Here is a 26,335-nt window from a genome sequence, read left to right as displayed (position 1 = left end):
AAATAAGATAAGGGATAGTGATACGGGTACGACCACGAAGGTGGGTGAGTGCAAGAGTAAATTGACCCGAGACTTGGAGTGTACACGTGAAGTGCAAAGGAAGGCCTAAATAGGCTCCAAGATCAGTCCATACAATGCACTCCAAAGGAGCCCACTTGAAGACTTTGACTAAGGGGTCATTTTGGAGATTTCACACTATTCTTGTAATACACTATAAATACAACCTTCTAGGGTTTCATTCATTAGACTTGGCTGAATATTGATGTTTCATCACACTTAAAAACATGTTTCTCTTATGAGAAAGGCTCCCATAGCCAAAATCCATGTAACTAGGATTTTTAACTTGAGGGTGGAATCTCTCGTGTTGGATTCATGCTCGGAAACGTTGGGTGCATTGAGAGATCAAGGTCCCTTTTATTCCTACCTAAGAGATAGGTTAGTGTTGTGTGTAGTATTAAAGGTCCAAGAGTGTAACAATCCTTGGGTTGTTAATATTATTGCCTCATTTGGTCTATCTATCTATCTTTACATTTCAGATTTGTAGTGGACTGTTTTGTGTCTTTGTTAAATCTGAATTTTGTAATCATTGTGTTCATCTTGTTCATTGTGTATTGTGACTATTTTGGTATTGAAAACATACCTCTTTATTTTGTTATTGTGTGGTTGTAGCGAATCCGAGAGTGGTCTCCATCTTGGTCCTCAAATCCTTAAGATTAGTGGACTGTTTTGGAGTTGTTTCGTGTTTCTCTTATTTTTTCCGCATCATTTGGTATCAAAGCCATCTTTGATTTTATTCTAACAAGATCAATCTTGGGCTTGAAACTTTTTTTACAAAAAAGGAAATTTCCAGAAAATAGCAATCTGTCCACTTTGTGTTCTTGGCCGAAAATTGTGTTCTTGTTGTGTCTTGGCCGAGATTTTTACTTGTCTTAAGTGTTTTCAGTATTAGTATTGTTCTTCACTAACACTTTGAGTCTATATCTTGATTTGAGCCTTTGTATTTTGATGTTGTTATTGTGAACTTGGACTTGACAGATTGTTGTTGGTATTGTTATTGCGGATTTAAAGTTTGGACTGTTTTGGACGTGTGGTGTGTTGTTGGTTCAAGGTTTGAACGTGTATTGTGGAGATTGTGTCATGGATTTTAAGCTTGGAAAAGTTTTGTTGATGTTTGGGGTCCAACTTGAACCTTAGAACTTCAAGACTCAAAGTTTGTGTTCTTGGTGTTCTTCATCATCTCTATATGTTGTTGAAGAAAAGGTGGTTTTTGATCTTATAAGTTGAATAAAGAGAGTGTGAATTGATGTTAGTCTTGCAAGACATAAATCCAAGATTTAAGGTGTAAGACTTGTGGCTCAAAGACTTTTCCTACAACCACTAAAGACTTTATCAACCATTTTCCAACACTCCCTAGACTAGACTTCTTCTTTTCAGCTTTTTCTTATTTCAAGAACCTTGTGTTTTGGGAAAAACTACTTTTTCTTATTTCAAGAACCTTGTCTTGTGGGACTAGTACAAAGCAAAAGTCATCCTTCTAATAGTGGACTTGTAGAGATTCAAGACTTGTGTTTTCCCTCCAAAACCAATTGTCTTTCTTTCCAAATTACAATGAGACCAAGACTTGAAATTGAAATATAAAATTGAGAAACCGCAATCAATACGTGACTGCCATATATCATTTTTTACTGTTCATGTAACAATTTTGGCTCAAATTTTAGATTTCTTAGTTTAATTTTATTATCTCTTAGTTCGTTTGTTGGTTCGAACACTAATTGACAACCTAGTAATCTCCTACTAGCTTGTAAGTTAGTTTTGTGTCCGTTTGCTTGTGTTTACGTTTATTGTGTACTTTTATCTTTTTGAATTCGTTGTTAGTTCTTGACTCTAGTCCTACAAGATTTCATTTGAGTTTCAAACAAAAATCCATTCCGGGATAAGAGTAGACTCGATACTCAATCACTCACGAAGTACAAGTCGGCTTTCAACACTTATGAAACCAAGTGTGAGGTAAAACCAAGAGTGAGAGTATGGTGAGGCATTTTTGATCTAACAAGTTTGCTTGTTTTCTTTGTTTGTTGTGTCTTTTTGTTAGGTATAATGGATGCCTATAATTTCAATGCCACATATGATCGTATCAATGACAATATTGAAGATATGAAACGACACATTGAAATTATACGCCAATTGCTACCCAAACTCTACCCACAAAATCCAATTGTCCAAGCACCTTGCGTTGAGAGCTTCCCGGAGGAAGTTGCTGCCCAACTTGTGAGTAAAACTTGCCCACCACTTGAGGATATGTGTGATGTGATTAATGAATCTCAAGTGAGTGGAGGATTTAAAGATGTTGGCTAAGGAAAAAAGAGTGAACCTATGAGCCTATGTTGTTGTAAAGATTCTAATGTTTGTTTGGATCATAGGGTTAATCATGTGCTTGACATATCTTTAAAACTTGATAATGATTCCTTAGAGAGTGAAACTTCCAAATCTGTTCGTGGGTTAGATCATTCACTCTTTAGGCACCATGTCTTGTTTGAAGATAGTTTATTTAATCCTAATAAACCTAGTGGTGCAAGTGATATTGACGACATGGTTTGTCTTGGAAGCTATAGCCTATATGTCAACCCACTATGGTGTGACAACATTCCTCCTCAAGATGAAAATCTCTTCTTGGAAGATAAAAGTACTCTTAAGGGTAAGGAATGTATAGTCTTGGAAATGAATAGTCAATCGGGTGAAGATGACCATGATTTACTTGATTACTTGGGAAACCCGAAATATGATTATTCTTGTAAAAATATTTTTGTGAATGATTCCTTTGCTGCCCATGGTGATTTATATCTATGTGAGGATTATTCTCTAGAAATAAAAGGTGGTGCGTGCTTAGAAATTTCATCTACTTCTTCTTTATCTGTTCCCTATGTTGAGCATACTAGTGGTGATGGACTTGAAGCTAGTGACTACATGCATAAGGATACCATAGCTGAAGTTAGCTTGTATGACACCTTTCTCTACCCTCTTTGTGCTCATGATATTTCCACTAATGATCAGAGGGTATGCCTAATTTTGACTATAACACCTTAGGGGAAATAAAGAGTGGCCGAAACCCATGTTCATGGCTACTTCTCCTATTCGATCCCGGTACCACTTAGAGTATGGTAGGAGTTGTCTCGTCCAATGCTCATTATTTATTGATGTTCGTCATAGCCACTTCCTTTGTGACATTTGTACTAAGCTTTTCATGATCAACCCAAAGGATTCTTGGTTGTACTTCAAGTGTGTACCACCTTGGCATAATGATGTTATTTGTTAGATTGATTTTTGTTGTACTAACCCTAACCCTCATGCCATGAGGATGTGTGCTTGTTTGTCTTCTCTTTTAATTTTGCAAGGTACGGATTTGAGGTCGAATTCTTTTCAAGAAGGAGAGGATGATACGGGTACGACCACGAAGGTGGGTGCGTACGAGAGTGAATTGACCCGAGACTTGGAGTGTACACGTGAAGTGCAAAGGAATGCCTAAATAGGCTCCAAAATTAGTCCATACAATGCACTCCAAGGGAGACTTTGACTAAGGGGTCATTTTGGATATTTCACACTATTCTTGTAATACACTATAAATACAACCTTCTAGGGTTTCATTCATTAGACTTGGCTGAATATTGATGTTGTATCACACTTAGAAACATTTCTCTCTTATGAGAAAGGCTCCCATAGCCGAAATCCATGTAACTAGGATTTTCAACTTGAGGGTGGAATCTCTCACGTTGGATTCATACTCGGAAACGTTGGGTGCATTGAGAGATCAAGGTCCCTCTTGTTCCTACGTAAGAGATAGGTTAGTGTTGTGTGTAGTATTAAAGGTACAAGAGTGTAACAATCCTTGGGTCATTAATATTATTGCCTTATTTGGTCTATCTATCTATCTTTACATTTCAGATTTGTAATGGACTATTTTGTGTCTTTGTTGAATCTGGATTTTGTAATCATTGTGTTCATCTTGTTCATTGTGTATTGTGGTTGTTTTAGTGTTGAAAACACACCTCTTTATTTTGTTATTGTGTGGTTGTAGCGAATCCGAGAGTGGTCTCCATCTTGGTCCTCAAATCCTTAAGATTAGTGGACTGTTTTGGAGTTGTTTCGTGTTTCTCTTCTTTTTCCCGCATCAGATAGGGAAGATGACATAAGATCTTATGAAGCAATGAGAACCAACACGTGTATTGAATGAAGAGACCCTCAAAGTCGCAATAATCAAACACCAATCTTCTTACGGTGACAGCTAAGGGAACCAACTCACTTCAAGAACCACAGTTTCTAAGCAAATGTCAATATTGGCTTTTCCAAGCCCTAAACTACAATAGCTTTTCCAAGCCCTAACTAAGACTGCACTAAGGTGTTCTACTCTCAAAGAGAGGACTTTCAATGTTTCAATATTTCATCATTCATAAAACTAGTAAGAACAGACCTAAAAGAGACTATATATAGCCTAACTTATTACATGAAAAAGTGACCAAGACACCCTTAATGACTAAGGGATGGCTTGGTGTGTTGGAAAATACTATGAATTGTCCAAAATGCCCTTAAGTATAAGTGACCAAAATGTCCTTAATGAAGGGAGCCAAAACCGTGAACCAACAAAGTGTAGTCCAACCCAAGAGTCCTCAAGTCTTCAAGGGTCCAAGCAATCTTCCACACTCAGATTTGTCCAATGGCATGCTCATAACGACCCTCCAAGCATGATCTCGTGCCCTCCATACGACCAAAGCTTGATTCTTCACGTAGTGACTTTGAAGGATATCATTGAAAGCTAAGGCGGTTATTTGACTTGTACATCCCCCGCTTCTTGAAAAGGATTCGACCTCGAATCCGTACCTTGCAAAACTAAAGAAAGGACAAACAAACACAACATCCTCACGGCGTGAGGGTTAGGATCAGCACAATAATAAATATCTTCACACCAAGGCGGCACATACTTGGAGTATAACCAAGGTCCTTTGAAAGGAATATTAAAAACTCAATGAAAGATATTCAAAGGATTTGGTTATGGGATTCATCAAGAGCTACGCTTTATTTGTCATGTAAACCAAGCAACAAGTTGGGTGCACCGATATTACCATTTTTACATTTGGCATCGGGGTGAAGCAGGAAGAGTGGCCATAGAGACGGGTCTAGACAATACTTCCCTTTCTCGTGGTCTCCACCCAATCTAAACGACACTCTCTTTACAATAGCATACATATAATCCAAAGAAAGTAGAGAGTAGATAAAGGTATCACTCAAATCAACTTCTACTAGGGTGCCCTCATGTGTGTACTCATTACTAGTTTCCCAACCATCACCATGAGTACTCTCAACAATAAAGTCACACAAAGTAGAAGAAGAAGTAGCTTCCAAGACCACATATTCCTTGCCCTTAAGAGTACTCTCATTTTCCAAGACGAGATTTCCATCTTTAGGAGGAAGGTTGTCATACCATAGTGGGCTAGTATATAGGCTATAGCCTCCAAGGCAAGCTATACCATCATCTTCACCACTAGGCTCCGTAGGAGTGTTTATATCATCTTCAAACAAGACATTATACCTAAAGAATGCATTATCCAATCCATGGGCAGATTTGGAACAAGCAAGTTCCTCAATCTCTAAAAGATCAATATTGAGTTTCAAAGAGGTTTCCAGCACAAGATTACCCCAATTAGAGCTCTCGGGTTCACTCCTATTTCCTTGACCAACATTTTCAAATTCTTCACTCACATAAGATTCATTAATCACATCACATATAACCTCAAGTGGTGGGCAAGTTTTACACACAAGTTGATTAACACAATTTTCACACAACGATGTACTTTCATTCAACAGAATAACTTCAATACTAAATGGACACAAATCGACCTTACAAGAAGAGTCAATTCGATCATCTATAGGATCAACTAGTGAATCAACTCGCACAACTTGTTCATCATCCACAAATGGCAAAGAATTAATATACTCACATGTAGATAAGCTACTAATCACACTCAATGGCTTATTAGCCATACGATCATCATTCACATGCACAAAAGTGTAAGAGTTATCTATTTTACCTTGAAGTTCATTAGTATGTTCGTCTTTACCTTGGTGTAAAGGTCCTTCAAGAACTTGGGCAGCAACTTTCTTCGGGAAGCTCTTATCGCAAGTTGTTTGGATAAGAAGAATTGGATTTTGAGGGAAAAGATTAGGTAACAATTGGCGTATAATTTCAATGTGTCGTTGCATATCTTTAAGATCGTCATTGATGCGATCACACGTGGCCTTGAAATTATAGGCAGCCATAGTACCTAACCAAAATAAAAAAGACAACAACAAACAAAAGAAAACAAACAAGATTAGTAGTAAAAGCTCCTCACCAACACTCGTAGACACTCACTTTTGTGATCCTCACAATTGAAGCGGTGAATATTGAAAGTTGCTTATACTTCGGTAGTCAATAAGATGTCAATTCTACTTAGCAGCCGGAATAAATCATTGTTTGATCGACTCAAGACACAAAACAGAAAATTATACTTATGAACTTGAAACAAAAAGTTACGATGAATTAATAATGAGAAAAACACACAAATAATGAAGACATGTCAAAAACGGATTCAAAAACTAATTCACAATCTAGTAGGTGATTACTAGTTGCTAATTAGTACTAGAATCAAGAAATGAAACTAACGAAACAAAGAGAAGAAACTTAAAAATCTGAAATTTGAGCTTCAAGGTTTTTTGGAACGTTGATGACGTGGCACTAGATGACGTGGTTGTTTGGTGACGTGACAATTTGGTGATGTGGCAATTTACAATTTGAATTGGTCAAATTTTTAATTTGAGAGAGTGAAAAATCAGCTAAAGGAGGGAAAGCACAAGACTTAGAGCCTTTTTCAAAATTCAAAAGACTTTGACTTTCCTTGCACCTTTTTGGCAAGACACCTTTTTAAAAGCCTTTGTCTCCTTTCCTCTTTTGTTTGTCTTGGAATGTGCCCTTACTCTCTTTTGATAATGAGTCATTTTGAAAGTCCTACTGCCCCCTTTCTTCTTTTGTATGTTCTTTGGGATATGTTTCAAGACTAACAAAAGACTACACTCTTTTCTCCACTCTTTAAGATCAAACCACACCTATTGAATATTCTTGTTCAACAATAAATGATGAACATAGAGAACAACAAAAACACTCAAAAAATTGAAACTAAACCAAATGAACTTCAAATTGAATGATTTTGGATTCATTTTGCTCACGTTAAACTCCATAACACAACCAAATATTTTCAAGCCACAATATCAACAACAATCCTTCCAATTTCGAGCTTCACCTTACTAGTTTCTTCAACCTTAAACTCAACAATGGTGAACAACTCAAAACCACCCGAATTAAGCTCAAATTCAAGATCTAGGCTCACTTAGTGTTAGGGAACAAGAACCTAACACTAGAAACAAACAAAACACACTAAAATCTCTTAAATCTAAGTCTCAAATTTTAGCTCAAACACAAAAACGGGACAAATTTCTTTTTTTTTTGAGATTTTCAGTTTTTCAACATTTTTTTTTTATTTTTCAACTAACAAGCCCAAGATTGATTTTGTTAAAACAAAATCAATTCTTGCTCTGATACCAAATGATACGGGAATAATCTATGAAGTGCTAAAACAGCCCACAACACAAGGAGAAACCGAGATTAAGATAGAGACAAGTCACGACAACAATGCAAATGCACGAGATAAAGAAGACAAGATACAAACATACAAAGTGAAATAAGATAAGGGATAGGCAAAATGACACAAGATCTTATGAAGCAATAAGAACCAACACGTGTATTGAACGAAGAGACCCTCAAAGTCGCAATAATCAAACACCAGTCTTTTTATGATGACCGCTAATGGAATTAACTCACCTCAAGAGCCACCATTTCTAAGAAAATGTCAATATTGGTTTTTCCAATCCCTAAACTACGATAGCTTTTCCAAGCCCTAACTAAGACTACACTAAGGTGTTCCACTCTCAAAAAGAGGGCTTTCAATGTTTCAATATTTCATCATTCATAAAATTAGTAAGAAAAGACCTAAAAGAGAATAGCCTAGCTTATTACATGGCAAAATGACCAAGACACCCTTAATGACCAAGGGGGTCGCCTTGGTGTGTTGGAAAATACTATGAATTGTCCAAAATGCCCTTAAGGATAAGTGACCAAAATGCTCTTAATGAAGGGAGCCAAAATCGTAAACTAACAAAGTGTGGTCCAACCCAAGAGTCCTCAAGTCTTCAAGGGTCCAAGCAATCTTCCACTCTCGGATTTGTCTAATGGTATGCTCATAACGACCCCTCCAAGCATGATCCCGTGCCCTCCATACAACTAAAGCTTGATTCTTCACGTAGTGACTTTGAAGGATATCATCGAAAGCTAAGGCGACCATTTGAATTGTATCAGAAATTAAAATTTTGATTTGATTTTTTCGGTTTAAATCAAAATATGTCCAGCCCTAACTAGTAATACACATTAACTAATGCATGCATTATATTTTCCAATACACTCTACCAAATGACCCGTTATTGTCTTAGGATATCACTAATGCATACTTCAATACACAATAGAGTGGATAACTAATACTTGCATTAGTTATACATAAGCAAAAAGACCTACCAAACAAGGTACTAGTAGTACACATTAACTAATGCGTGCATTATATTTTTCAATACACCCTACCAAACGACCTCTTATTGTCTCAACATGATATTCATTTAAGTGTATCTTTAAAACTTAACAAGTTTTTTGAAAATTTAGAAGAAAACAATGCATCTGCTACAACAAGTCACGCCCCCTTAGGCAGAAATATAATAGCTCTTTAGGAGCCTTCAATTAATTTTGAATTATCAGAGACTGTTGCAACATTTGCTTTTCTTCTAACCAAGATGAAAAAGTATTTCCATCTTTGAATATAGCAGGCGTGTTTCATTGTCAATAACACAAATATCATCGCGATTGATCATTGATCCAAATACAATTTGAGGAATATCTATATAATTCTTCAAGATAAAAATATAAACAAAATAAACATTAAAGTATTACTAGCAAATACCAAATTACACAAACTTTATCTATTTACAAAATAAGCGAAACACTGCTCATATAAATATAAATTAATACAATAAAAAAAAAGTAAAATACTTAGATCATTACAGATGCATCACCGACAAGGTGATTTACATTTTCTTTAGAAAATTCAAAGAAATCTACAACATCTAAATACACAGGCTCAACATTATCCTCGGAGATAAAGTTTGCTTCTGCATTATTATCTACCTTCTTGAGAGATGCCTGATAGAGATCAACCAGGTGCCTTGACATACGACAGGTACGCGACCAGTGCCCTCTTCCTCCACATCGATTGCATTTATTTTCTGTGTTTTTCTTTTGCACCGTTTCAGGCTTTTCATGCTTCTTCTTACTCTACTGATGACGAAGGTTATTATTCAGTGTAAGATGATCACCATGATTGAAATTTCTTTCCCAATCACGACCACGACTGGAGCCAGGACCTCTTTCACGCCTAGATTGATCATAAGATTGTAGGAATTATTTGATTGACATTTTTAAATTTTTGTCAGAAAATTATAATGATGGATGAATCTAAATTATTTGGTTGAGAAATTATTGTGAGAGGTGAAAGTGAGTGTTGTTGGGTTGAGGGCGGGGAGTACAAAGAAGAAGAAAAGAAAATAAGGGGGTGGGAACATGTTTTTTTTTTTATGTTGTTTATTTTTGATGTATATTTATTTTAAACATTTAATTTCTTATGTATCATTTATAAATGACTTGACATTTCATATGTGGTCGATTGTATTATATCCATATTAATCGGATGAGAAAAGAGTCTAAATATTATGTTTCGATGAGTTAAAGAGTTCAGTTGACAAAAAAATGAATAAGAGGATTCACAATATAAAAATATATAAGTATAAGAGTCTATTATACCATTTTATCACTATTATAATAAGTTATTATGTAAATTGGCCATACAAAAAAAATAGGTATTTCACATTTGTACTTCAAAAATTTTATACTGCAGTTATAACTTGGATGGTAGTCCTAAAAAGAGTTACTCTATGCGCTTGCCTCAACCTCGAGTTAGGCTGATTTGCACAAATAATTAATCTTCAAAACTTAAGGGTTCGTTTGATTGGGAACAAGTTATCCTGGAGTGATTAACCCTGAAATTAGTTATTCAGGGATCATCATATATGTCGGATAACTTACCCATCACTAATGCATAAATAGTGGGATAAATAATCTCTTGTCTAACTAATACCTTCAATCAAATACAAGATAAAATAAAACTATATTATATTTCAGGACTATTATAACTTATATCTCACACCAAACGATCCCTTATAGTACTAATCAAGATTATTACACCGAGTTTAATGTTGGAAAAATGGCCAACTTGCGAAAGCTAAGGGTGGGCAGGATATTTTGCTTTGTCGGATGATGGGCCAATTGTTGGTAGCCCAGCCCAGAAGGTCATTTAAAAGCTCCGCCTCCTCCCACAAAACCCTAAATCCTACCTGAGTGAGTTTCGTCGCCGCACTACAATGGGTATGTTAACTGTCTGCATAGTTTGAGTTCATTCATGTCAACGTGCTTAATTTATCTTTGTTTTCTCGGTTGCTCTTTGGTTTCAAATTTATTTTGATTTGATTATAATAATGACTATCATAAATATCATATGCAATTATTGCTGGATGCAGAAGTCTGACCTTGTTTTGAACTATAGGTGCGTACACATACGTTTCAGAGTTATGGAGGAAGAAGCAGTCGGATGTGATGAGGTTCTTACAGAGGGTCAGGTGCTGGGAGTACCGCCAGCTTCCGTCAATCGTCCGTGTTACTAGGCCTACTCGTCCTGACAAGGCACGCCGCTTGGGTTACAAGGCCAAACAGGTACCTCGTAGATTTTCAACTTGAAACTACTTGATAATCAGATGGTCAAACAAATATTTAAAGATAATTTTTCAAAATCGGATCCAAAACCTAAATGCCAAATGCTAGCTATGATGTTTGGCGATGCTGAGTTGACTGCAGTAAGGTTAGCAAGTGTTGGTATAGCCAATCCCGACTTGCTTGGGATTGAGCTAAATCAGCTGAACATGGTCTGCTAAAACCTGTATACTGTTCAAATGTGATTTAATTTTTTCCCCTTTACCTTCTCTTCTTGTTGCCCTTGTATACAATTGTTTTCCCCATCGTATGTAAATTTTGATGACAGGTCTCTGCTGTGTGTAATGTCACCATTTTTCATTCACTGTTGTCTATATGAAATTTCTGGATGCATAATTCTATAACGAGATGCAAATAATCTTTTCCTTGTAGTGCATGCAATTGCTGTATGACATCTCATAATTAGAACCAACAGGCTTTTGTCAATACTCTATTCCGTTGTAGAATTGGTGCCTTTTGTTTTCTGCTTTTGATTTATACCCGTGTACCTATAATATTTGCAGGGTTATGTGGTTTACCGTGTTCGTGTGAAGCGTGGTGGAAGGAAGAGGCCTGTATCCAAGGGTATTGTGTATGGTAAGCCTACCAACCAGGGAGTCACCCAGTTGAAGTTTCAGCGTAGCAAGCGATCTGTTGCTGAGGAGCGCGCTGGTAGGAAATTGGGTGGTCTTAGGGTCCTCAATTCTTACTGGATTAACGAGGTATCTATCTCTCTGGGTTCATGTCATGGAAAGCACCTTCTTCCCTTGCAGACGTAAGACACTGGAACTGAGTAATACTCATAATGGGCACATTGACCTTGTTGATTGCAGGATTCGACATATAAATACTATGAAGTGATCCTGATTGATGCAGCACATGCTGCTGTGAGGAATGACCCAAGAATCAACTGGATTTGCAACCCAGTGCACAAGCATAGAGAGCTTCGAGGACTGACTTCAGCTGGGAAGAAATACAGGGGTCTCCGAGGAAGAGGACACTTGCACCACAAGGCAAGGCCCTCAAGAAGGGCAACCTGGAAGAGGAACCAGACTCTGTCTCTACGTCGTTATCGTTGATCTTCTTACGAGTTTTCTCAAGACTCTTATTGTGTTTTCACAGCTCTAGACCTTTTTCCCTCTTTGAAATCAAGTTCTGCAGAAACTCGGTAGAACAGCTCAATTTGAGCATCGGATAATATGATGATAGATGTTTATGTTATATTTTTATATTTATCTGGACATTTTAGATGTTGCTAGATCTAGTTTACTTTCGTTTATATGGTCATTTAGATGCTGCTAGACGTGGTTCATTTTCTTGGCAACTAAACTGACTATTAACCACCAAGATATCAATACAAAAATGTGGCCAAGTTAACAAAAACCAAAGAAGCAACAAGCAGCTAGCTAAGGCAGAGAACAGTCAAAACATAAGCTGGTGTCAACATTGAATGAATTTCCTTCGCTATGATGTACCATTCTTTAGTCTTCCCTTCAAACCTAACTTGAATAATTTGAGTGACTTGAGATGTACCTTAGAATTCCTGATCACTAATCACTATGCACAAATGAGGATATCCACTGCATAATTTTGTACAATACTTGGAGGGGATGCTCACAATGAATGAAGGCAATATATGATCTCTGGATTCATTGTGGGATTTGCACAGCAACATCGTTGATTCACTTGCATCCCCCAACTTACCTATCTGCCGTAAGTTGTAAGTAGTTTGCCCAGTACTTGTAGTCACAGAGTAAGTTGGGCTTTTAGTCTTTTAGCCCTATTCTGAAAAACCAAACATTTGCATAGAACTCTGGTGCTGTTACCTATCAATTGCAAGTAAACCATCTGATAATGCTTATGAGTTACTGTTACAATGACCTTGGACTTTGATTGATAATGCTAGACGTAGTTCATTTTCTTTTATACCTCTACATTCGATCTGGGTTATTCAACTTTTTGCAACTTTAATGTTTGTTTTTGCTTTTGGTTTGATCATTGACCAGCTCTAATTCTAATTACCTTCATCCAAAGTTAAGAAAGTTCAAAAGTGCACACACTATTTCTTTAGAACAGAATTATTCAAAAGATAAATAAATTACTATATTACTATAAGGGAGAATCGCAAATTTTGATAGTCATCACAAGGGCATTTTAGATATTTCACTTCTTTAGTTAAGTAAATTAAGTTATCACACATGGCAATTGATGGTGTCTTTTTGTTATATATTTTCACTTTTGCCCTTATTATTTTTGTTAGAATCATTTCCACTTGTGTGCTTGTAATTGTTCTCTTCTTGCTACCTAATAGATGACCTTTTAATTAAAACTCTATTTTAAACTGATAAGCACTTTAGCTCAAAACAAAGTTATTTTCAAATTTCTCAAAAAAAATTATTTTCAAATTAACTTTAATACAAATATAAAGTTTGCAATAATTATCATACAAAAATAAAGTTTGCAATAATTATCAATTAGAACCTTTATAGTTCTTTTAGTATTGTTCAATTCTTAAAAATCACGTAATAAATAAGGTAACGTAATAAATAATAAAAAACACATTATTTTTATTATTTTTCTGATCAGTAGGCATGAAAAAGGATAATCAATAGTTCAAAGAGGATGAATAAATATTCTTTTATAGTGAGTGTAAAAGATAAAGACCGAATAAAATAATTTATTAATTTAGTTTAATTATTATTTAAAATACTTATAGATCACCATTAAGTTAATTTGAGTAAAGGCTCTAAATTAAGATCATAACTGTTCCTATATATACATGGAAGTCATTGAAATATTTTGTTGTATAAGACAAAAGAAATTGAATTTTTCAAAAAGGCTTGCCACATTGAATTATGAATGAATTAAAACTCAATAAATAGTAGAATAAATTTATTTCTATCTATAATTAAGAGGATACATATCTACAAATTCATAAAAATATCAATATTTTATATTTATAATCTTCACCGAACTGTAATTATTAACATATTTTAAATCATGTTATTTTACAAAATATTGAATTACTTGTGGTCTTTTGACATATTCTAGTTCTTCGGTAATACTTTCTTCCGCACAAATCAAAATTTTATTTAAAAATATTCGATTATTTGATTAATAACTTTAGTAATTATAAATTGACCCAAAGAAAACATGTTTAACATGTTCGTCACTAGATTATGTTAATTATAAAGAAAAAAAATAATATGATATGAATTATATTTTAAGATTTTAATTATTATATTCATATTTTGAGTTTGGGCCCGAGCTTAGCACGGACCTTGTGAAACTAGTAATGTTGACAGATGTAAGCAACAATAGCAGTTTTAGCTATTTACTTCCTATGAAAACTCCCTTGCACCTCCTTGTATCAATACTCAAGGGAATCTAATACTAAAAGAAGAAACTCCCAGTATCCTATTTTCTCTCACAATAGGAACTCATTCCCAGCAAAAGGAGATAGTAGGAAAGGGAGATTAGTATCACAAGAAATTCACTGTAATAATCAGGAAAGAAGGAACGGCCCTTTGTTGAACTGGTGTAACAGAGTTTTGGCATATGTCGTTTACAAGACCTTTTGCATCTTCCCCTTAGTTGAACATGTAGAGCAGAATTTCGTGAGTCGTCTATAAGATTTTGTGCATCTGTGGATGCAGTTCAATGATCATTCTTCTTCCTTGGATGAAAGCTTGTAAGAGAGCTCTGCACGAGCTTCTTCTAACTTCACAAAAAGCTCCTTCATGAAAGTGGTGTTTGTTCCATGAGTAATTCGCAGTATCTCCGCTGCCTTGGCCAGTGATCTGTAAGCTTCCTCAGTCTCACCAAGCCACCTGAAATTACAAATCAGCACCACAGACAATCATTAACGAAATCACCACTTTCTTGACCTTTTTCATGTCTTCAAGAAGCTCAAGATTTGCAACAAATGGTATAACTAGAACAAGAAATCCTATTGACTGAGAAACTGTATTAACTTCATTAATAGTTTTTTAAGTCACATAATTTTTACTTGATAACTTTTTTTTTTTGATTAAGTAATAAGAAATTTCATTGCTGGCATCAAGAAGATGCAGAATAGTACAAAAAGTTAGAGAAAGACAGCAGTACATTAGCTCAAAAACAAAAGAGCTACACTAGTACCAAGGAGCTAACAAAGTTCAAAAAGTTCTCAGGGAAATCTATGGGTGAAAGGTTATGCCAACTATATAGATACAAAAGACACCTAGCCTTAAGGGAGTGATTTGGAGTTGATAAACCTTCAAAACATCTTTTGTTCCTTTCGGATCATACACACCAACAAATACAAGAAGGTATCATCTTCCAGATTGGCTTGATGCCCTTACCAACTCTCCAATTGCACCAGCACTCAAAGGACTCTTTGGTGCTATGTGGCATTACCCAATTAATATCAAATATAGACAGAAACATACTCCATAAGCCAGCAGCAACTTTACAATGTAAAAATAGATGATTGTTGGACTCAACGTTCTGATGGCACATGTAACATCTGTTGGCAATCTGAAATTTCCTTTTCTTAAGGTTATCTTGAGTGAGGTACCTGATAAATTAAAAATCCCCGTGACCATGACGCACTCGAAACTTGGTGGATAATGTGCACCCCCCTCTACCCTTCTCCACTTAAAATATCAAACAGTCTGCTAGTACAATTGATCCATGAAGTGCATCTAACCCACGCCTCACGTTGCACCAGACCAAACCTTCGGGGCATTTTAAAGTCACATACTTTCATGCTGTTGATAAAGAAAATGTTTAATCATGGATAAAATTGTTGAATTATACCAAAAAATAACAGGCTTTGGTTTCTTTACACGTTCAGGAACTGCGACCAAGATCTAACAAAATTAAACAGAAGAAGCCAGGAGGAGCGAATCTCCAAACCACGAAATCATTGCAGTGTTGCAGAATACATCTAATCATTAGTACTAGTGAAGTTGGATCAGAGAGTGAACGACCACCCTCTCTCTAAACTCCCCACCCTTTCCTCCTCCCTACATGCAGGTATGACCAACACTGCAACAACCAGTATGGACCCCTCCACCCAGATTCCACTGGAGCCACCGGACATCAGTGATTGCCAAATGGAAGAAGACACCAATCAAAAGAACTCTTTCGTAGACGTGGTGAAGGAGAAAAACCTCATCACTACCATGACATACCCTCTCGAACTTGAGAACCAATCCCCAATCTCATCCGAATTGGAGGAAATTATCCTCCTGACCGTGGAAGAGAAACTACGTCTGTATACCACATGGAAATACTGTCATCATCAAATTATTTGGAAAGAAACTCAATCACCTCTACCTTAAAACAAAGCTGACCGACCTATGGAAATTAAAAGAAATGATCATTCTCACAGATCTTGGATCAAACTTTTTCACCGTCAAATTTGACCTGGAAGAAATCCAAGAGAGTATTTCACGAGGGGCCGTGATTCATTGCGGGACTCTTCCCAACTCTCCTCCACAGTGACATGGCTTAGACTGCCGCAACTCCCAACAGAATTCTATGACAAGATAATCCTGGAAAAGATTGAGAGGAAAATTGGCGAACTTCTAAAGATTGAGTCCTGCCCATCCTCCAATCTAAGAGGGAGATAGTCAGGATATGTATCCAAGTACCTTTGGAAACTCCGGTTAAAACTAGCATTTTAATCAGACAACATAAACATCTTATTTGCTATGAAAGTGAAGGAATTCTATGCAAAGGGTGTGGCAGATTGGGTCATACGGAGTGTTCCCACATCAAAACCCAGAGTAATAACCCTAATCAACTAACAACAGTGGAAAGGCCCAAAGAGGCAGAGGAATGGAAGACAGACACCTTCACCAGAAGGAGAAAACTTGTCCAGCTTAATCCTCCCAAGTAGGGGTGGGCGTTCGGTATTCGGTTCGATATTTTCAAAGTTCGGGTTCGGTAATCAGTATTTGAACATAGATACCACATACCATACTTATAAACATCGGTTTGGTAGTTCGGTAATCGGTAATTAAACTTCGGTTCGGTATGGTATTTGGTAATACCATATTAAAGTTGGAGATGTGCAAATGTATGTTTAAACTTCAAAGAATATATTTAATAGAAATCCTATTTAGTATTCTTTATGTTGCTTTTTACGAATATATTATCAAGGTCCAAGTGATTTTTTGGGACGACTAGTACTATTGTCTATTGGGTTGGGTTAAACACACATACACATATATATATATTCGATATTCGGTAAATACTGAATACCAAATGGTATTAATATCTTGTACCAAACCCAATCCCGAATACCAAAATATTGAAATTTTACTCCCAAATACCATACTAAATACCGAATTACTGAATACCAAATTTTTTGATTCGGTTCGGTAATTCAGTTTTTGGTATTTTATGCCCACCCCTACTCCATCAAACCAAACAACATCAAGGGAAAGATGTTTGATGCACCCACACGTAAGTTTCTAGAAACCAGAAACTTTGCTTATGACACTCTTACCACTGGAGGTAAGTTTACCAACTCTGGTGGCGGGAAAAGAAAAGAGAAAGATAGGGTTCCCTCTGGTGGGCCTAACTCACCGGAAAGACCCCCCCCCCCCCCAAAAAAAAAATTAAAAAAAACCCTTTGCACAACCTTTGGACAAAATGCCATCAGATTTGGGCCAATCTTCTAGTCAAGCTAGCCCAGACACAGTCCAAAGAAATGGTATCTTGGACAGAATCTTCTCCCAGAAGGGACTTCTAATGCTGAGCAGTAAGTAAACTGGAGTCCCATTTACTAATCCCAAGATTAATAGTAAAAGTAATAATGAAGCCTCTTTTCCCAAGATTAGTACTTCTAACAATCTACCCTCTACTAACCAAACATCCAAAGCTTTTTCAAGATCAGTGTCGGCTAACTGCAACGCCTCCCCCAGTCTGCGGACTCCGATATGAAAGATAATATCACTTCCAATGAACCTGTCTTCAGCTGACAAAGCTCCCTCATGGATATGGGAATTTCTTTTGAAAGAGAAACAAAATGGAAAGCACAAGTGTCAACCTGTTTTTTCTGCTCCCAACCGAACTCGTCGTAAGACCCTTTTCTCTCCTCCGCCTGTTTTCTTCTTCGTTTCTGCATTCCCATTTCGATTATTTACATATACAATACAAAAGGACTTCCAATCAAATTCTGCTATTTTTCGTATATACAGCGGCTATTTATCACTCCAGTAATCATTAATTTCTGTTTTTTAATAAATGTAACTTTGTATTCACACCAAAAAACTCATCAGGTAAGATTAGTGAGGTGGGATTTACAACCGCCTGGGGGTATCATGCAGAATCAAAATCCAAAAAAACTTGACAATTGACCAGACTTTCTACCGCCCCCCGCCCCCCACCATATTCTGTTTACACCAAAATTACAGCAAACTCAGACTTTTCATCTTGATCTTCTGAATGCTGCTAGCTTGTCCATAAAGGGATTTTTCGTTCCTTTCCATCCAAAGTGACCACCAAATGCAGGCTGGAATACATTTCCACCAGTCCTCTTTTGATCTTTTTCTTGCCGCTCATTCCCATTGTTTCTCGCATTTGAGGAGTTTTTGTAATGGCCGTTCCATGGATACACTTTTTCTTCTTCATCGTTCTAGTTTACGTTAATTTTCATAGCCCTTTCTTTGTTGCATCACTTTCTGATTTTTCAATTATTGATTATAATTTCGATTCCGATCCACCTACAACTATGTACCCCTATCACCACCACCTCCGCCTCCACCCCTCTCACATGCAATGAAATGCAAGGTATTGGGTGATTGAACATAACATGTGAGCTGAATTACGACGTCAATTTAACACGTGAAGTACCTTTAAGGAATTAGGAATTTGTTCACTCTTCAAGGGGTTGTTCTCAGTTGCCCGTTTCCTTCTTGTTCCATTACCAATAATGGAACGAGACACCTTAAGCTTAAGGCTAATGCGAGAATTTTAGGTGAGTCGGTGTATATAGTGGCAGGAAATGCGAATTGGTTTAGCGGGTCAGTGATAAATGTAATGTATGACACAATAAAATCAAAAAAAGCAGAAAGGTCTAACCATTCAAGTCTTCCACAAGTGTAATATTGCAGTCCAAGTAAAGGATGACATTCTGGATAAACTCCTATTAAAAGAAGAAATATTATGAGAAAGCATGTATATACAATAACATATATTTCAGAAAGCTGGGTAAAACTATTGGAAAATGGAGCTTTAGAGCATCACTAAGTTCAGAAGAAGTCATAATGCTTTATATAGGTGATATGTACGAAGCATAAGAACGTTTCTTGGTTTTACAAAGCAAAGCAACTCAACTCCATGCATTTCCCAAATCAGATGGTCCTTCACAGATTTATTAACATTCCAGAGAGAAAACAGAGAACAGGGTGCATGAACAATAAAGTCATGGTCATAAGAATCTTCTATGCAGAGACTGAGCAACTGAAATCAATAAAGGGATATAGCTTAAACATGTAGCAAAACCTGCTCTCTCCTTTTGTATTTAGATTCCTTCTTTCATTTGATAGGGGCGGCTTAATAAAATTAGGGGTTGTTTGGTAGGGTGTATAAGAATAGCGTTGAATATGGTGTATTAGTAATATGCTGACATTAGTACTGCTGGTATTAGTATGCTTGCATAGTTATGCTGAGATTAGATAACATCGATATAATGACTGCAGAATCAAACTATCTTGAATTTTTAGGTAATGCCAACTTACTCTGATAAACTGGAATAGTTAATCTGCAGTACTTTAGTGCCTCCTTCCAATCTTGCAGCTCCATCAATATCTAAATGAATAATCCATATATCAGGTTCAAAAAAATATTAAGAGAAAGCTGGAATAAGATTGATGTCAGTATATTCATAAGAAAATCAAAAAAGAAGTTTTCTTGATGGAATCACCATTCAACATGAGTGGAGAACATTCCTTTGATAGACACTAAATTAGAAGTAATCAAACCTTTAAGAGATTCTCCCGCATACGCATTAGATTGATCGACAAATGATGGTACAGCTTCAATTGAAGTTTCTCAACCATCTTATACATTGCACTAGCATCTTTGTTATCTGTATTCCGTCAAAGAGTTCTCTTTTTCCCACCAAAAAGCAAATAAATATAATCACTTTAAATTTCATTAAATTTCATTGATGGAACATTTCACTTCCTTACTTCCACACCAACTTAGGAGGACTGATCAAAAGTGCCTCTTCTTGTGGCATAAGATAGCGCGTTCTAACTCAGAGGGGAGATTCTTAGCTCAAAGTAGTGCTAACATGATAATTATTCCAAAATTAGTAGAATATCTTAGCAGGCTATATAGTATAGAGTTTATAGATAGTAACATAGATTAGATATTCTTAGTGCTAACTTCAAAGGATACTCCCATATGAAAGTGAAAATGAAGATTTTTCTGACAGCGATTGGATTTCATTAACGATATTCTTTATTTCTTCCTTGTCCCTAAAGAGTCCACACAATTGACACGTGAATCCTTTATTACCTGCAAAAGCAAGAAGGGAAAAGTCATTGGTAAACCAAATCAATCTTGCAAATATAAGATGCAGTTCGAGACAGGGATCATGTACCAAAGTCACGAAGCAGGAAACCACTGCATTCCTTGTCCTTGCATCTATAACCCTCCAGAAATGCACTTTCTTGGATATCATCATTTTGGCCCTTATAATTAGTAGTTTAATAAGTTTGTGAGCAGAAATCTTATTATTGAGCACTAGTTAGACAAGGCAATGAATATACCAACTTGACGCAGCGAATGCAAGTGCAGGAGAAAAGGTACTGTTCTTTAAGAGCCTGTTGTCGAGTTGCAGTGCTTCCAGCCATTTCTATATAACTTATTGATACCTTTTGAAAGCCAATCAAGTAAATCAGAAAGTCAGTGGTTGCTAGATGTCGATAACTTTACTTGTGTTTCAAATTTATAAAATCAGTAAATAACATCCCAAATGTACTCATCATTTGGATGTCTAAGATCATAAGAAAAAAGAAGAAAAAAAAATGTACTCATTATCATCCATCAACTTGTGGCACATTCAAGAGTGCACAGGTTGTAGAGAGATATCCCCTAGCATATTGACAAATTTAGCACACAAAACCCTTCCAAATTAGCAAATTTGAGTCAATTTCGAATATTTAACCAGTGGAAGCCTTTTGCTTTGACGTACAAGATCAATCGAACTATTGGAAACTAAGCAACCATATTATCCTCCCTCAATGATGTCCACCACTATTTCTATAATCTCTTTTTGAATCCATGTAGATGTTTAAGTGCTCAAAAGACCAAACAAGAATCATAAAGTAATTAGCTTCTTGAAAGATATTCTAGAGCCAACAACAAAGATCCCAATGATTGATGATCATGTAAATCATCATGACTACAATCCTACATGCATATCATTTTATGTTATCCCTCTTACTAAATTCGTCAACATAATCCTTGCTCAAAATTTGGCGGTATTGGTCAAATGAAAGCACTTTCAGATATCAACCTCTGGTTCATTGATTTGCATCTTGTTTTAGTTTTCAGAAGGATAACATACTTCAATTAGTAAAAATTTAAACTCATCGAATTGACCAAAATGATTTGGAAAACAACGTATTTACCTCAGTACCTTTGGGTATATGCTGCACAGCTCGGATAACAGCCAATCGTCCCTCAAATATTAGAACCGAATTCGGCAAACAACTATAACATGAAAAGTCCACTTAGAGAAATACATATACTAGCTGACATAAATTTATTGCAATAATTACCTGTGGTTGATTATAGAAACCACCGGATAAAGGCCTGTCCCCAGGGGTTTTAGTTCAGCATCACAAACTGTATGTGCATTACATGAAAACTGCACATCCTCAGAAAGACAACAGAGAAACACTGGGTTAGACAGTGAATTTTGTAAGAAAAAGATTAGATGCTTCCAGACAAGTGATTAAGGGAAGACTTCAACCATGTCGTCCTCTAGTTTTCATGATATAAGAGTGAGCTTCACGAAGAATTTGAACATTAGGGACAATATATCCCAACATTATGCATGGAACGGGCCTATGCAACATAGGATAAGGTCGCATAGTTTTTTATCTTTCCATGACGGTGACCGTCTATTGTTTTTAGACATATCTAAAGTGAAAATCTGGCCCACAATCTATACCTTAGAAAAGTTCTCTGCAATCTCCTTTACATTGATCTCGGGCCATTGAAGAATCAAACCAACAAGGTTTGCCATTTGAGCATACAAAACTAGTTGCTTCTCATCAATATCAGTCATATCTAGAGAAACAAACTTGTTAAAAACAAAACAAAGTCAAAGATGTAGCAAATATAAACCTTAATACAGCATTCAAAATTAATAACAGAAACTCAGTAAGTATAAACTACACAAGGATACGGGAAACCAGGGATTCCACCAGATTGTAATTGTCCATGACTGTAGTTAGAATAACCTGGCAGTGAAAGAGTAGTTATGAGCTTCATGCATAACCAATATATACTATAAATAGCAAGACTGAAGTGATTAGAGTTGGCTAGGACAAAGTAATTACACGGAACTGTAATGTCTTGAGTGATTAAACCTGCCTGCACATATACTGCAGCTACTTGAAAACTTAACTATTATATAGCAAATATTGAGGTTTCCATGGTTCTGCAGCAATTATTTGAGCTTTCTAGCCCTCAACTATTCCAAAATGCTTAATGATGGAAGTCTAGGTACTTCTACTCAGATTTTACACTTTGCTGGAAACTAATGAAGTATAGAAAGATATAATATAAGAGATGACATAAATTGATTCTCCTTTCACAATTCTCTTCCCATCTAAAAGATCAGAGATATTAGCCGACCGAGGAGAAATATTATTTTTTTCTCACTTCAATTTCCTTCATATTTTCTTTTGGCAAACCAAAACAGAAAATGGGAAATTTAGGGCCCGTTTGGCCATGATTTCATATCATAATTTTAAATCAAGTTGATTTGAAGTTGAAATTTGTTCGGACATGCAATTCTGACCTCAAAAGTTGTACTTCTTATAAACATGGAAACCTCGCAATTAGTAAAAACTATCAAAACTTCCCCAACTCTTATACGATCTAACCAAATGAGAAAAACATAGTTCATAAACAAGATATTGAAATATTCAAAGACGTCCCATTAATAAATCACATATCTCCAAGTTCCTTTTCTAAATAAATGCTTCCAATTATATGCTAGTACAAACTTTCAAATACACTTAATTTAACAAAGATTCACTGTTCAATAAATCAACAATAGTAGTAACTAGCTACTCTTTACTATAATCCTCCCACATGGTATGAACAATCTCTTCACGCTGAGCATCTGTCTTTTTCTGTAAATGTTTAAATTATGGGTATATTTTGCCAATAATAAACTTATGATGTTTTAAATTTTAAAAACTTTGAAATCACAAACTTGAAATTGAATTCCTACTCCCTCTGTCCATCAATACTTGTCTATTACTGACTTGACACGTACTTTAAGAAACAAAAAATAATAGGAGTAATTTTACTAAATCACTCTTTGAATTCAATGGTTTGCAAAATGCATTAGATAATGAATAATATTTAATATCAAGGGTAGAATACGTACAAATGGGTAAATTATCCATGGTGTTTGCAAATTGGACAAGTATTGTTGAGCATCTATTTTTAGTAACATGGATAAATAAAGATAGACAGAGAGAGAACCTTTTAGGAGAATTTGAGATTTGAAATTAAAAATTTCAAATTGAAGAATATTGATTTCAAATCAAAACTTCAAATTTGAGCTCCAAATAGCACGGCCAACCGCCTACTTAGACAACCTCCATCCTTTTCCTTCCCAGTTTCAAAACAAAAGGTAACTGTCGGAATCCTTTCACTTTCTAAATGTTATGTTGGATGCCTAGTGGTTCAATGAAGTGGGTTGAGCATCATGAGGTCTCAGGTTCAATTCTCAACAGCAACAAACACTAGGTGATTTCTTCCCATCTGTTCTAGACTTAGAGAACAAAGTTACCTGGTACCTGCACCCGTTGCTGGTGGGAGGTGGTAGATATCCCATGGAATTAGTCGAGGTGCGCGCAAACTGGCGCGGATACCACAGTTATCCAAAAATAAATGATGTTGGATTTCGCTTTTTTCTTTTATGTACTCCCTTTGTGTTTTATGTGACGTGCTTTCTTTTTCTGTCCCAAAAAATGATGTCATAATTCCTTATCTCATTTTATCCTTCACAAGATTTATAGTCACACAAAACTCTTTGGCTTGTTGTAGATTGAGTTTCAAAAGTCTACTTTCTTAAAACTCCGCTCCCAATAAAACACCATCACATAAATTGGGATGGAGGGAGTAGACATTTCCTCACCCATTCATATGGTCAATGAAAAAATAAGCTTTGATGAGTAGCCCTCAGATTTTCAGCAGATGAGATAAAGAGGTGTTCTGCTTGAATCTGATCCTTTTCCCCATCACTGTATTCATGAGAAATATATCAGACCCCTAGGCAGAAGACATTTGGTTGTAAGAATATAAAACAATTTCACCTATATACACATGCTCAAAAAGTTCTCATGATGAATAAAATTATAGCTGGTTATCTTGGTATAATTGGCTCAATCAAAAACGTGTCCAAGCTGGTGCAGACTTTCATAAAGAATTGAAAGGTTCCAAGGAATAGATACACTTCTCAAATGACTCTATCGCATGTATTATTATCTAGAATAACCCTTCAACACCACCCCCTTTCAGGATAAATTACCAAGTAATTCCAGAAAGCAAAGACCTCATTTTGACTTACACGCATAGAATATCATCAACAACTCAGTACAGGAAACGAATATGTGTAAGCATCAAATCTAGTGATACCATCATTATCCATGTTACCTATGGTCCTATCCTCGCATTTCTTGAAATATCTACAGTTCTCCGACTTGCTACACTGATACGTAATCAAGACTGCCTGTAAGGGTGTTAATACTTTTCGTTTCATGTCTTAGTCACTGCTTATACTCCAATGCATTCACTCACCCAAATGAATCAGATTTTGAAGCTCAAACATAATGCTGACACCGAATTCAAGTAGCGTATGAACTCTAAATTAAATCAAATTCTGAATGAAAAAATTAAGTTAGTAGCAGGTGAGTTGTAAAAACAAGAAAGTAGATGGACCTTCACCTTCTCATCTTGCAGTTTCCTCCGTAGATAAAGCTTAACCATCAATCTTATACTGGGCGTAATGGATTTTATCCTTTCCTTGTCAACCTTGGACAAGGCCTGGCATTCAACCCTATGCAACTTCCAATCTGACTTCTGCAGTTAGCTTCACTATAATTATAAATTGGCCAAAGGAAAATTAAACAGACAAATAGCTAACCATGGCAACAACATTGAGGCAAAGCCAGAATTATCAAAAGCAAAAAAAATCTCTAACGACGAGCAAAGGGAGAAAAAATAAAAATAGATATGTCTAGTCCAAGAGTAATAATTATAAGCATGGCTGACAAATATATGAACAAAGGAATTGAAAAAAAAGAAAGAAGAAAAAATGTAGAAATCCTCGGTAGAATGTGTACCTGACATGTATTCCCACAGTAGAAAACAACACGGCATGCGGAACATCTCTTAAGGTTAGTTGGAGCGAAACACCATTCACATTTAGCTGATTTATTGGGAACTGAAACATATGGCTCTTCAGATATAATCACTTCCCCTGTTATATCATCCAAAAATCTCATTTAGCAAACAACAAATGGAAAATAATGTATGCTACAGTAATTCATGGTTTGATAAAACAAAAAAAAAGGAAGTAAGAAAAGACCTGGAGAGAAATGGCGAGTGGTGAAAAGGCAGCGACCTTTTTCCGGGAGAGACGATACAGTTAGTCCCTTATCTCTCAACACTTGCTCTAATTCCTCCATCAATCAACCCCAAACCTTCTTCTGCACTACCGCAAGTCCTGGTCCTACCTAGATCAGAAGAATCAGGACGCGTTTGGCTAGGATGTATTAATTAAAATAGATAGGGGTCGTTTGGCAGAATGTACAAGAAAAATGCAAAATATAGGGTATTAGTAATATTTGCTAACAATGCAAAATATAGGGTATTAGTAATATTTGCATTAGTAATGTTTGTATTAGTTATGTGTGTATTAGTTATGCATGTATTATTTCTTATACATTTTTTGGTTTGATGTATGAGAAATAATATATCTTACATAATTTCTATAAAAGAAGTGGTTGTTTATAAAAATACCCTTCTTTGACTTTATACATTTTTTTGCAACAATGTTCTTTTGTCATTTCAAACATAATTAGTATTATTGAA

General features: G+C 36.0%; 2 protein-coding genes across 5 annotated transcripts; one reads left to right on the top strand and one right to left on the bottom strand.

Annotated features, from left to right (window-relative positions):
- The first annotated feature begins 10,441 nt into the window (after positions 1 to 10,441).
- On the top strand, positions 10,442 to 12,245 carry LOC107872981 (60S ribosomal protein L15). Its single transcript, XM_016719667.2, has 4 exons — positions 10,442 to 10,606; positions 10,785 to 10,951; positions 11,512 to 11,709; positions 11,821 to 12,245. Exons 1-4 carry the CDS (start codon positions 10,603 to 10,605, stop codon positions 12,064 to 12,066), a joined length of 615 nt encoding a protein of 204 aa, XP_016575153.1. The 5' UTR covers positions 10,442 to 10,602; the 3' UTR covers positions 12,067 to 12,245.
- A 1,934-nt stretch (positions 12,246 to 14,179) lies between these two features.
- Positions 14,180 to 26,004, bottom strand: LOC107872983 (histone-lysine N-methyltransferase ASHR1). 4 transcript variants are annotated; one of them, XR_007056498.1, is made up of 15 exons: positions 25,830 to 26,004; positions 25,585 to 25,721; positions 25,187 to 25,321; positions 22,407 to 22,461; positions 22,170 to 22,288; positions 21,775 to 21,863; positions 21,625 to 21,706; positions 20,761 to 20,865; positions 20,592 to 20,682; positions 20,387 to 20,506; positions 19,966 to 20,072; positions 19,723 to 19,792; positions 19,064 to 19,127; positions 15,546 to 15,738; positions 14,665 to 14,817 (listed from the first exon to the last, which is right to left on the bottom strand). XR_007056498.1 is itself a non-coding variant. In XM_016719668.2 (14 exons), the coding sequence occupies exons 1-14, from the start codon at positions 25,927 to 25,929 to the stop codon at positions 14,652 to 14,654; spliced, it is 1,449 nt and encodes a 482-aa protein (XP_016575154.2). In that variant the 5' UTR covers positions 25,930 to 26,002; the 3' UTR covers positions 14,180 to 14,651. The 4 variants fall into 4 exon arrangements, 3 of the variants coding, with proteins under 3 accessions (XP_016575154.2, XP_016575155.2, XP_047269509.1); XM_016719668.2 differs by lacking the exon at positions 15,546 to 15,738 and having other exon boundaries at positions 14,180 to 14,817; positions 21,775 to 21,872; positions 25,830 to 26,002; XM_016719669.2 differs by lacking the exon at positions 15,546 to 15,738 and having other exon boundaries at positions 14,180 to 14,817; positions 25,830 to 25,999.
- Between the last annotated feature and the right edge of the window lie 331 nt (positions 26,005 to 26,335).

Source organism: Capsicum annuum, chromosome 6, assembly GCF_002878395.1.
Source record: "Capsicum annuum cultivar UCD-10X-F1 chromosome 6, UCD10Xv1.1, whole genome shotgun sequence".
In the NCBI taxonomy this organism is placed as follows: domain Eukaryota; kingdom Viridiplantae; phylum Streptophyta; class Magnoliopsida; order Solanales; family Solanaceae; genus Capsicum; species Capsicum annuum.
This window is presented reverse-complemented; position numbering and strand designations above follow the sequence as displayed.

Bases quoted from the DNA above. Each gene is read 5' to 3' on its own strand.
- LOC107872981 (XM_016719667.2), top strand. The intron at 10,952-11,511 runs GTACCTCGTAGA...TAATATTTGCAG, and splicing joins TGGGTTACAAGGCCAAACAG to GGTTATGTGGTTTACCGTGT. The intron at 11,710-11,820 runs GTATCTATCTCT...TGTTGATTGCAG, and splicing joins ATTCTTACTGGATTAACGAG to GATTCGACATATAAATACTA.
- LOC107872983 (XM_016719668.2), bottom strand. From the start codon at position 25,929: ATGGAGGAATTAGAGCAAGTGTTGAGAGATAAGGGACTAACTGTATCG. The intron at 25,722-25,829 runs GTCTTTTCTTAC...ATGATATAACAG, and splicing joins CACTCGCCATTTCTCTCCAG to GGGAAGTGATTATATCTGAA. The intron at 19,128-19,722 runs GTAAGTTGGCAT...TTCTTTTAATAG, and splicing joins AACTATTCCAGTTTATCAGA to GAGTTTATCCAGAATGTCAT.